The sequence below is a fragment of the Sinocyclocheilus rhinocerous genome, unplaced genomic scaffold (genome assembly GCF_001515625.1).
Source record: "Sinocyclocheilus rhinocerous isolate Xijiao unplaced genomic scaffold, SAMN03320098_v1.1 scaffold847, whole genome shotgun sequence".
Classification (NCBI taxonomy): domain Eukaryota; kingdom Metazoa; phylum Chordata; class Actinopteri; order Cypriniformes; family Cyprinidae; genus Sinocyclocheilus; species Sinocyclocheilus rhinocerous.
Window position 1 is genome coordinate 10,784 of NW_015662598.1, and position 12,822 is coordinate 23,605.

Consider the following 12,822-nt stretch of genomic DNA (forward strand, 5'->3'; position numbering starts at 1 on the left):
TATTAAACTATACATACATGCATGATGCTGTTTTGTTTCTAATTGTTTAAGCAACTTAATGAATTGTATATGGTTTATAAATATTATTTTAAACATTATGCACTTTTTTTCAAAGATAGTCGTGTTATTTTATTACGCTTTGAAGAAACGTGCATAATATTTTGCTCGATGCGCCCTCTTGTGGCCTCAGGAGAGAAGCCAAAAGCTTTTTTTCCCCCTAACTGAAATTATGCCTTTTAAATTTGAATATAATTTGAATTTTGATAATATTTAAGTAGAAAATTCGAATTTAGTTCTTCAGTAATTTTGACAGCCCTACATCAAACTACTCCTTTGTTTCTTTCCTTGTTTTGAATACGCGCCCTCTAGCGGTGAAAACTTACATATTGTACCTTTAAGTCATAAAAAAAGATGCCATTAAACAAATATTATAAAACGGTTAGTTCCATTCCTCGATTCTGATTGGTCAGCAGCTGTGTTTTATTCACGATACAGCACGGCTATATAGACCGAGCGCATTTAGGTCACGCCCACACCGGGGGGTGTCACAATAGAGCAATGCCTAAAAGCTGCTATGTGACAAGGTGTACAGTAAACAAGCTAAAAAAAACAAAACAGAACTACGTTTTTATAAGCTGTCGACCCCCCAAAAAAACTAGCTTTTGGGACACAAATAGTTGGAAATGTCAGGGTATTTCACGTTGGGCCGTTCAGCTGGATCATAACTCAAACAAAACGAAGGTTAGGAAAAGGGGCACTGACATGTGACCAATAAAATTTAGTTTCTTAATATATCTCCTCTCAGATTCACATAGGGTGGTGAAATAATCCTTTCACATTCGTCGCCGATTACGTTTCCCTCCAGTGGACGTAGTTCTCAGAGTAATATGACACGTTGCGCTCTACCTTTGTGTCCTAAACGCTCGTTTTTTGGGTTTTCAGTTAGTTCTGGGTTTTTTACTGTACACCGTGTCACATAGCAGCTTTTAGGCATTGCTCTGTTTTTTGTTATGTCAGAAATTACAAGGAGGCAGCTTCCCGCAATACAAAGTCAATGGAGAGCACTGGATTGTTTCCCCCCCGGTAGCTGTGTTTTATTCACGATACAGCACGGCTATATAGACCGAGCGCATTTAGGTCACGCCCACACCGGGGGGTGTCACAATAGAGCAATGCCTAAAAGCTGCTATGTGACAAGGTGTACAGTAAACAAGCTAAAAAAAACAAAACAGAACTACGTTTTTATAAGCTGTCGACCCCCCAAAAAAACTAGCTTTTGGGACACAAATAGTTGGAAATGTCAGGGTATTTCACGTTGGGCCGTTCAGCTGGATCATAACTCAAACAAAACGAAGGTTAGGAAAAGGGGCACTGACATGTGACCAATAAAATTTAGTTTCTTAATATATCTCCTCTCAGATTCACATAGGGTGGTGAAATAATCCTTTCACATTCGTCGCCGATTACGTTTCCCTCCAGTGGACGTAGTTCTCAGAGTAATATGACACGTTGCGCTCTACCTTTGTGTCCTAAACGCTCGTTTTTTGGGTTTTCAGTTAGTTCTGGGTTTTTTACTGTACACCGTGTCACATAGCAGCTTTTAGGCATTGCTCTGTTTTTTGTTATGTCAGAAATTACAAGGAGGCAGCTTCCCGCAATACAAAGTCAATGGAGAGCACTGGATTGTTTCCCCCCCGGTGGGCATGGTTTTCAGATTATGATGCGTCTTTATGACCGCTTCACCCAACGGTTCTGTGTATCACTGAGCAACACCCTTAGCAACCCCCTTAACAACATAAACAACCAATAATATAGCATTAAGACTGTTCCGTGTATTGTGTATTTCGGCAGAATTAACTGTTTGCTATTTATTTAATGAAGTATGAGTGACCCCTGCTGGCGTTATGTTGCATCTTTATCTTTAATTTTGAGACCCCGCCCTTCCTCCGTCTAATAAAACGCTTCTCATGCGGAGATGTGTTGATGTATGTGTGCGTCTGTATGGAAGCCTACAGTTTCCGAAGTGAGAAGGGTATATTACTGTTATATGATTCTGTAGCTTTGTCCATATATCCATCAGTTTACACTGTAATGACGCTTGCAAACTTGCACTGTGCCACGAATCGGTCTGTTTTAAAACTAAAAGACGGAAACAGACGTTTTCTCATGCTGAGAGATAAGCAGATGTATGTGTGTAAGAAAATATCATATATGGTGTTATTAAAAATAAATGACACAGCGGATAAGAAGAGTTCCTATTCTCTGTTTTTATTTAAGCTCCATTAGATAGGGTGACCATACATCCTCTTTTTCCTGGACATGTCATCTTTTAGGACCTAAAAAATGCGTCCGGCCGGGATGTCTAAATCGCCCAAAATGTCCGGGATTCGGCTTTTGCTTTCTATAGTCGCCATTCATTGTGTGTGTTTTTGTATTAGAGCTCTGCGAGGGACTGTTTTCTTAATCCCGCTGAATTTCTGATCATTATCAGGGCTCCAGCAAACATTCTAACATTGAATATAATTTTTGCGCATCAGGGAGCCGCTATCAATATGCGGAGTATTTAAATCTTTTTTGAATGAGCGCTCGCTGTTCACTTTCACTTTCGATTTTGCGATCACACGCGCTCTTTGTAAAGGAAGATCAGATATTTGTCAATGAGCTCAGGATCTGTTGAGCAGCAAATCCTCCAGCATGGTCTGTCAGCAATCTCTCCTCTCAACCCGTGATCAGTGAAACCTGACTCCTGCAGCTCGTGTTGGGATGCAGTGTTGTTAAGTCCGCATTTTTTTCCCATGGAACTGGGCTACTTTTAAACTGTTGCCATGGATTAATTTACCCCGTGGGTTAAAGGTTTGAAATGTGGCAAAAATTTAATTTGACTGAAATGCTTGTATTGAAACATTTTGCATTCTACCCAGGGCCGTCACTAGTGGGGTGAAAGGTGGTGACGATTATAGGGGCCCATGGCTGTGTCGGTGTCCTTAATGTTAATCCAAGAAAATCACTCACTGCTCTTGACTGAATAAATGTTTAGTTTTTACAAGAACTAATCTATATTTAATTTATACAGTGAAGACTATGTAGTGCTATTTTACATTTGATTATTCGGTTTCTGTACCTGAATACCTACAAACTTTAAAAACCTAAACATTGTTTAATTTCTTTATCTGTTCTATTTATTTGTGCTATTTACATGATTTCAAACAGGGCCCAGGGGAACAACCTGCACCGGGGCCCCGCAAAACCCCAGCTATGGCCCTGATTCTACCTATGATAAAACTGTGCTGGATGTTAAGTTTTGTGAAGGAGGGCCACTGGTAGGAAGCTTTTTAGCTGTGTTTATGATCATTATGCATAACAGTGACTGTAAAATATGTATTTTAGGTATGAAAATGACATTTTGAGTTTTGATATTTGGGACTGTGCTACTTAGGGTGCTTTCGGCATTACTTTAACCACCAAACAACCACACCCCAGCCCCCCGCCCGCACCCACTATCCTCTTTTTGGAAAACTAAAATATGGTCACCCTACATTAGATGAGGCATGTTCGGAACATTCTCTTGCCGTTTGTGTCCTAAAAGTGACAAAAAAATTTTGGGTTCAGAAAGCTTATATTGGTCCATTTTTATATATTTTTTCCCTAATTTTTTTTATCTAGGTCTTTTTTTTTTTTTTTTTTGGTGATTTTTATTTTATTCACATAAATTCTGGATATTGTTTTGAAAATGAGCATATTTTTACTCATTTTTTTACCAATAAAAAAAAAAGACAATTTCTGCATATGTATACTTTAAACATGATGATCCATCAGGACTTAGGTCACTGAGTGTCTCTGATGCCATCTGTTGGGGAAAAATGACATAAAATTGCATTTTATGATTACAGCCACTAGAGGGGCCTACAGAATCCTATTAAATCCTTAAATGAGCCAAACAAGTTAAATCTTTACAACTACACCAACTTGAGGCTTCATTAAGCTTTCAGATATACATCAAAACATTAAAAAAACTATATTTTGAAAAAAAAAAGAAAAGAAATTGATACTGAATTTTAATCCAAACATATGCATATTCATACAGTATGATAAATATGTAATAAATATAAAAGCTACATTTAAGAATATAAATATGATATAAACTCATTAGCCGTTTTTCCACTGTCGGGCCAGTGCGAGCCAGTGCTTTAAACGGGCCAGGCGGGGCTAATAGCCTCGGACCTGTAGCACCGAGGCCAAAATCACGATGCGTTTCCACCGTCGGGCCAGAAGCTCCGCCGCGCTTTACTAAAACACGCCCTTTACACGCCTCTCAGGAACAACGTCACGCAACCCCATCATTTCACCAACAAAGAGAAGATTTATCAGAAAACGAATAAGAAATAAGTCACTGGAACTAGCGCGATCACAAAACGAACATGATAAAAGCGGCCGTTTGTTTGCATGCTTTGTTAAAGATTTAAATCCAAAAGCATCGATGTTTTACAATAATAAGTGATAAATTAATTCATTATGATCAATGTATCAGGATTGAAAATTAGTCGCACAGAAATAAAGCGGTATGAACATAGCCTACCTACTTATTCAGTGGGGCTATTGGTCTCCACCCCATCACTGAAATGTAACTGTGTTAAGTAAAAAAAAATTCAAAATGACAGTCATTTCCCAGCAGAAACATCATACATGCTATAATGTGTTTCAATGGGAGTGTGTGTGCCGTGTGTGTGTGCATGTGAGTTTTTTGTGCATTGGGGACATTCTGCAGTCTCAGCCCTTCGTTTGGGTATGCATCTTTTCTGGATTGTGTCAGATTTTGTATAGTAAAAAAAAATCAAATAAATAAAAAAATGCTGTTTTTTTTTCGGACATACCATTCATTCCTATGGCCGGGTCAAAATGATCCGCAAGGGACTCTTTTGTTACTTTTTTTTGTTACACCCACATAGAATCCTCAAATCGACTAAAATTTTTTTGTGTGTTTTGGATTGTGTGTCAGATTTTATAGTAAAAAAAAATCAAATAAATAAAAAAATGCTGTTTTTTTTTCGGACATACCATTCATTCCTATGGCCGGGTCAAAATGATCCGCAAGGGACTCTTTTGTTACTTTTTTTTGTTACACCCACATAGAATCCTCAAATCGACTAAAATTTTTTTGTGTGTTCCATGCTCAAGTGTGACAAAATTAAATTTAAAAAATCCGCAGTTTTTTCGTCAATTCCATGTTTGTCCAGTGGCGGGTCAAAATGACCCGTGAGGGACACTTTTGATACTTTTTATATAACACCCACTTAAACTGCTCGAATTCACTTTATTTTTTTCCCCGTGTATTCCCGGTTCAAGTGTGACAAAAGTCACAAAGTTTCATACCATAACGATCAACGCTCGATTTTTTAAAAATCTTTAAAAATGAGTTTCGGGTCAAAATGACCCGAGGCATGGATAAATATACGGTCTATAAAACTATACTTTGTTGTTTCTACATTAATTTGAAGATTGAATGTGAAATTATTGCAATTTAAAAGTATATTTAAAAACTTTAATGTTAGGTGGGATTAATCACGATTAATTTCAGAAAAAAAAGTGAGATTAGTTTTTTTTTTTTATCGATTGAAATCACTAAAAAAAAATAAAAAACAAGTACCTTTTCCCCAGTAAAAATTATCCTTCCAACTAAATTTATACATTGATATAAAATCGTATTATAAGATTCATTTTTACAGAATATCTTGGAAAAGCACTAAGTGTGGCCACTCAAAGGGTGGAGGGGGGGAAGAGAGAGAATAATCAGCTCTCTCTTTTTATTGATACTGTAAAAGTGTTTTTTTCTTATTTCATTAACTTTTTTAATTGTTAAACATCACTAAATGATTGTTTTATTTCTATATTCTTCTTTTTTTGCATAGTAGGTGATATTTTGAGCATGCAAACTTTGTTTCAGGTTTAATACGGACACTTTCTTCTGACCTGCTTATGCTGCGGGAACGTCTAGAGCCACTGAAGCCTTTAGGAGGCGTCCTTCCCTTTTTGTCCCATGGCCTCTTTTCTTCCCAGTCATTTTCCTTCCTTACTTTGCCGTCCTTGTCCTTCCTTTGGTCCCTGTGTATAAGAAACAACACTGGTCTAAAATGTCCTTTGTTGGACAAAAACAGAATATGAGTGTAAAGAGGCCGATATGGTGGTGCAGGTTAACCTAGAATAAGATCCACTTCGGCTGTGTTTCCTTTCTCGGGAACGTGAGCGCCTCTCATGGGACACACGGGAGTCATTCATCTTCTGCCGTGATCTTTGGGACAGGCGTCCCCTTTACACATCATTGAAAAAAAAGTTATTTTTCCATTACTACAGTGAACATTGCCAGATACTAACATTAAAAATAAAGTGGAATTTATGTCCGAGCATATCTAACAAGCAAAGCTCAGGTTGTTTAATACAGCGTTATCTGTGGAAATCTTAAAATCAAATGTACAACTCTTTTTTTTTTTTTTTTAAAGATCTGAACCAATAAAATGAATATTGTTTGTTGATACAGAAGAAACCCATACAATCTCAAAATAATTCAGATTCTTTTACTTAATTAAACAGGCTGGGGCACATTTTCAATGAGGACTTATAACAGCAAAACAGGGTAACATGTTTTGATTCAACGTGTATTGAAATTGGATTATGTACCAATTTATCAGTGCATCCAAATTAGAAGTTGGTGCAAAATGGCAATAATAACAGAGAGAAAAAATGTGCACAATATGGTTCTTTTAATAATAAACAAGCTGAAATACACCAGGACTCTTATATTGAAATGTCTATGCTTAACTACTTCCAGATGCTCATTCAAATTCACATGAAGGAAATAAAAATATAATTACAAACATTGTTAGTAGCATGTTTGTTTTTATTAGTGCATCTTGTATAACTTCTGTAACTAATTACTTTTTCAAAAGGTTAGCTTGAGAGTACATTACCTACTTAACTGTGAGTAGCCTGTAGCTTAGCAAGCTCTTAAGCTTGCATGAGTCAACATGGAAAGCATGTTTAAGGATGTGTGTAATATACCTGGATCTGGATCGCTTTCTTCGTGAGTGTGATGGGGAGCGAGAGTGAGATCTGGACCTTCTGGAACGTCTAGATCTACTGGATGAACGATTTTTATTTTCTGGAAGAAACAATCAAAACTCTCATCAATTAAAAAATAAAAAAAATTTCAAGACAGCCTCACTCTGTTTGTGCGTGTCCAGGCTAGAGGACATACCTGGCTCGATAACAGCAGCAATGGTTGACTGAGCCTCTCTAACTTTCTTCATCACGTCCTCCAGTTCTTTGGCCGCAGCTTGAGGTGTGAGCTCTGGTGGCTTCACTATGGCATTATTGGAGTGGTTAATCCTAAAAAAGTTGATTAATAACTATTAAAATACATAATGCTAGCACATAAAAAAGATAAAAGCACATAAAAAAGATAAAGATAAAAAAGGAGGCACTGAAAATCTTATATTAAAGAAAACTCGTAGATTATTGTGTGTATTTAAAGGGTTCAGAAGAGTCGTTTTCTCAAAAAAGAACACTCACTTTAGTGGTCTGTCGCCAAACATGACTCCATTAAATGTAAGCGCTCGTGCCACCAATTCCTGATCAGCAAACTCCACAAAAGCAAAACGTGTAGGCTGGGTTTCATCTCCTGCCATTCTAACAAACTTAACATCTCCCACTTGCTTGAAGAACTTGAGGAGCTGCTCTGCTGTGGTGCTCTATAGGACATTGACAAAACAAGTACAATGTGTGTTTGAAAGACAAAAGCAAATATTGTCATTTTTGATGCCCACTTTAATTACATTCAGTTTTCTACGCATTTGTCATGTAGTGGCAATAACAATTATGTTAGGGCAACTTGGACCTTCATTCTTGAGCCTTCAATGACACCTTGATTATTTCAGCTTAATGCATACTGTTTTATAATGTACTACAAATACAAGGAGCTGCAAATAGTATCTGCCACTATGTACGTATTAGTATCTAACACTATCTGCACTTGCAAATAGCCTCCGAATGAATTCAATTCATTTTCACATACCTGTGAATTCAAATTGCCGACATACACCGTCCTCCTGATCTCATCAATTTTAGAGGGATCTACATTTCCCATGAGCGGAGGCTGTGAAGCAATTGCATTTAGAGCCGCCACAGATGTGTCCAAACTAGACTTCAGGACCCCCAGATTAGCTAAAGGAAGACCACACTGTCGGCCAACAAATATAAGACTTTAGTGACAACTGACAATTCGAAATAATACAGTAAATCTGTAGCATGCAGCTGATGATGTAGGTGATATTTTTTCATAATTCAGTAAAGGCTGGAATACACTACACAACTTTTACATTTGAAAAGAATTTAAAACACTAGGGATGATACACTTGACGACTTTGAAAATGAAAAACTTATCATATACTACCAGACTTTCAAGTCATTGCTGACCCAACAAATCATGCAGAAACACGCGGCTCATTATTAGGAGACATGCGAGACATAAAAACGATGTCACCCAGGACCACAAAAACAGTCATAAGGGTCAGTTTTTTTAAATTGAGATTTATACATCATCTGAATAAATAAGCTTTCCATTGATGTACGGTTTGTTAGGATAGGACAATATTTGTCCAAGAATATTTAGCCAGCTATTTGAAAATCTGGAATCTGAGGGTGCAAAAAAATCAAAATATTGAGAAAATCACCTTTAAAGTTGTCCAAATTAAGTCCTTAGCAATGCATATTACTAATAAAAAATTTAAGTTTTGATATATTTACAGTAGGAAATTTACAAAATATTTTCATGGAACATGATCTTTACTTAATATCCTAATGATTTTTGGCATAAAAGAAAAATCGATAATTTTGACCCATGCAATGTATTGATGGCTACTGCTACAAATATAGGCCCTACCCGTGCTACATATGACTGGTTTTGTGGTCCAGGGTCACACATGGGTTCTAAAAAAGCCCCAAAATATAAATTTAAACATTCTGCGATAAAACACATATATTGCCCATCACACATTACGCGACTTTCTGTGAAAAGTGTCAACTTCGACTGCCCAAAATCCGCAAACTTGCTGCCTTTTACCAACTACCACTGGCTCCTCCAAACTGCAAATCTGGGCAAAAACCTGGGAAAAAGAAGTGTAGTGTATTCCAGCCTTAAGTTGCGAGATTGTGTTTTTACATTCTGTAGTGTAGTGGGGCTAGGAATGGGCAGAAGTCCTCCTCCGCTCATCAGGCTGGCCACTGGCGCGGCGGGGGCCAAAAGCGAGAGCGCCTTTGCCTCTTCAGGGATTTTTCCTGAATAACAAGAGCACCGGCATTAGAGAGGCCAATGGAGACATCTCCAGCTGCCTCACCTATGACCCAAGATTCAGACGAGGATCCTCCAACAGCCTAGCGCTCTAACACCCACCCTAAGCATCTCCAACCCCGACCATGAACAATCTGAACTAGCATAGCTACTCTTTTTACTATCAACACAAGACATACTGTAAACAGGATGACTTTTGCACAAAAACAGAGAAAAGGACATTGTGATTTGTTCTTTTCTCTCTTAAAAAAAAAATCAGAACAGAACATGTAGAGAATGAGTTAACACTTTGTGGTATGGGTCACCTGTACTGGAAACATATTGGTCATGAACCATACGATATCAAGCATGGAGCGCTTTTCTCCCTGGGGCGATCGTGTCGCAGTGTTGGAAAGGGTGTGCAACACAAGACAACCGTTCATGTTGGCTGCATCACACTAATAGCACATAGAACATCAGATACAGAAAAGAAGAACATTTTAAGTGTCTTTGAGAAATCCTCCCTCAAATTGTCTCCCCTAAAAATGATTGCCTTCACAATAAAGTTAACAACAAATCATTTTTCCAAATACGTTTCAGCCAATATTGGTATAACATACAGTATATACGCATGCTTTGTGCTTACAATGACTATAGTATTCATGGGTAAACTGACTGTTGGTTGGTATATCTGTGCTTTTGTGTTAAGTGAAGAACTCAATTAAAACCTCAAATGTGACTTTCAGCCACTTCAGTACTACTCTAAAGACAATGTTCCCCAAAACCATGCAACGGAGTTAAACTTGTGTTGAGAGCTTTTGTTAGAAGAACGATTTTATTTCTTGTCATTACAGTGAATTGAACAAAAGTGCCTTGCAAAAATAAGCAATTCTAAACACTCTTTACTAGCAATTCTGTCATTTTACTGAATTACAGATCCTACACAGGCACTGTTAGTAAATATAAGGGCTGCACGATATTGGAATAAACTGATATTGCAATATTTTGTTTTTCAGTGATATAAAAAAAAACAGTAATTTTCACCAAATGACTTGAATAGCTCAATTTTAAAATAATGAATAATTCTAGAATGTCTGGTGTGTTTTTTGTAGGGCAGCAGTTAATAAAACAAAAATAAAAAAATCTGAAAATTACTTCTTTTTTTTTTTTTTAAATTAAAGTGATTCCCTGAGTCTTCACATGCCGCACTGACTACAAATATACACACACACACACACACACACATTCATTTTTACTGATTATTACATAAAAACACTTAACAAGATAAGAAATATATTGCATTAATGTTATTATAATGTAATAATTAAAAAAAATCTAATACGTTCCAATACGTTTCAAAAATAAATATTAAAACTTGATTTAATAGCATGTCTGTAAAATTACAATGCCATTATTTACATATTTACAAATGTTAAACTATTAGGCTTAGAAACATCAAGCTCCACACAAGTAAATGAACACAGTGCTACACTTCACTCCAAAACCCATAGCACATTTATTTAATTAAATGGCAACTTTGCTATTTTTATATTCACACTTAGCCATATTGCGATGCCAATTTTATTGATAATTCATGCAGCCCTAGAAAATATGTATTTAAAAAATACTGCAAGAGAACCTGTTTTAGCTTACAAACTGAAGCTTTGAAAACTGAAAAACTGAAAGTCCTGATCTCAATCCAACATTGAATAAGCAGCTATATTTGAGCATCAAACGACTAAAGATAACTATATACTGTTCTCAAAATGTAAGTCATTGCTACTAAAAGTTTTTCAAGAATTTTAAAAATAGATTATATAAATAACTAACAAAATAATAATTAAGAATATTTAAGAATATTTTCTAACAAAGCCTGACATTCAATTTAGTGCTTTGAGGGAAAAAAAATGTATTTCAGTACTTATAATTCAGTAAAAACAGAAAATTGGTGAAGAGTCTGAATACTTTTGTGAGACAATGTGTGGTTATATTAAATAATGAAGGAATATATAACTTTTCAATTAAAACCCTGAGCAGATCAGTGGAGAGGAGCGAGAGAAAGAGAGAGAGGAGGAAATCTTAATGCATTAGATATCAGGAAGAGCTGCCCTTGTACCGTTCAAACTTCCCTCCAATACTGGGCGGCAAGTCAACCTGGACAGCATTCAAAGACAGGCAAAGGGGTGCAACTGTGGGATTGGGGACGAGGGACAAGGGGACAGGAAAACAAAAAAAGAAAAACAATACAATGAATATGCAACTCTTCTAAGAGGCAAAAAAGGGACAACATGTGAAATAAAAAAAAGGAAATGAAAATAAAATAAAATAAAATAAAAAGAGACAAGGTGTCCATCTCGGAAGGTTCAGCGGTAACCTTCAGAAATCTAACTTAGGAAGCAAAACTAAATGTTTTATTACATCTTTTTAATATGCTATGTGACATGTCTGAATGCAGTTTAAAACTTAAAACTAATTAATGTTATTTTGCATTTTTCTTTATTTGCAATACAGATTAACCAAACAAATTAAGCAAATAAAATGTATACATAAAAAAAAAAAAAAACTGAATAAGCCTGATTTGCATTTTTACACTAAAAATCACTTAGCTGTTGTGGCCAGCTAGTCATTTCAATATATTTAAATAAACATATATATTAAAGGTGCAGTAAGAGACCTTGGAAAATGCTAACTTTAGCCTGATAGCACTGAAAGCGAACGTCCCATCCTCCCTGCAATTGCGGTCCAAAGCCACACCCCCTGAGCGCATGAACGCACACACAGACCAGACGACCAGAGACAACATTACTACAATACATCATGTGTTATTAACCAGTGAGAAAACTTTATATTACAGTTAGTAAAAGTACTACAATACCAGGAAGGAAGATCAGGTTGTTGATGTTTGCCTGCCATTCTTGCTTTGTCTGCACATCGTACGTGAACGTGCTGATGACGTATCCGGTCAGCGCGAACAGGGTGCGCAGAGGTATGCAAATACATATGTTTACAGGCAGGTAGGAATATTTGTCACACTTAAAAGATTCAAATCATCAAACTAATTTTAAAATTACACAAAGATAACCAGAGTAAATAAAAAATGTCGTTTTGAAATAATGATTTCATTTATTAAGGGAAAAAAGCTGTCCAAATCTGCCTGGCACTACGTGAAAAAGTAATTGCCCCCTAAATCTAATAACTGGTTGTGCCACCCTTGGCAGCAATAACTGCAATCAAGCGTTTGCGATAACTGGCAATGAGTCTTTCACATTGTTTTTGATGAATTTTGGCCCACTCTTCCTTGCAGAATTGTTTTAATTCAGCCATATTGGAGGGTTTTCAAGCATGAATGGACTGTTTAAGGTCATGCCACAGCATCTCAATCGGATTTAAGTCCGGACTTTGACTTGGCCACTCCAAAACCTTAATTTTGTTTTTCCTTGAGCCATTCAAAGGTGGACTTGCTGGTGTGTTTTGGATCATTGTCCTGCTGCATAACCCAAGTG

General features: G+C 36.7%; 1 protein-coding gene across 4 annotated transcripts in view; it reads right to left on the reverse strand.

The window, feature by feature from the left end:
- LOC107728210 (splicing regulatory glutamine/lysine-rich protein 1-like) overlaps nt 1-12,822 on the reverse strand; it is a 34,168-nt gene that overhangs the window by 4,245 nt on the left and 17,101 nt on the right. Inside the window, exons 1-9 of one of the 4 annotated variants that reach the window (XM_016538308.1) lie at nt 11,436-11,701; nt 9,646-9,777; nt 9,212-9,327; nt 8,066-8,230; nt 7,564-7,742; nt 7,250-7,380; nt 7,050-7,153; nt 6,194-6,306; nt 5,968-6,099 (exon numbers count right to left, since the gene is read on the reverse strand). In XM_016538308.1, the coding sequence (XP_016393794.1) occupies nt 5,968-6,099; nt 6,194-6,306; nt 7,050-7,153; nt 7,250-7,380; nt 7,564-7,742; nt 8,066-8,230; nt 9,212-9,327; nt 9,646-9,676 (971 nt within the window). In that variant the 5' untranslated portion in view covers nt 9,677-9,777; nt 11,436-11,701. Of the gene's footprint in view, nt 1-5,967; nt 6,100-6,193; nt 6,307-7,049; nt 7,154-7,249; nt 7,381-7,563; nt 7,743-8,065; nt 8,231-9,211; nt 9,328-9,645; nt 9,778-11,435; nt 11,702-12,822 lie in introns of those variants that run through there. The other 3 variants (XM_016538307.1, XM_016538306.1, XM_016538305.1) reach the window with 3 other exon arrangements.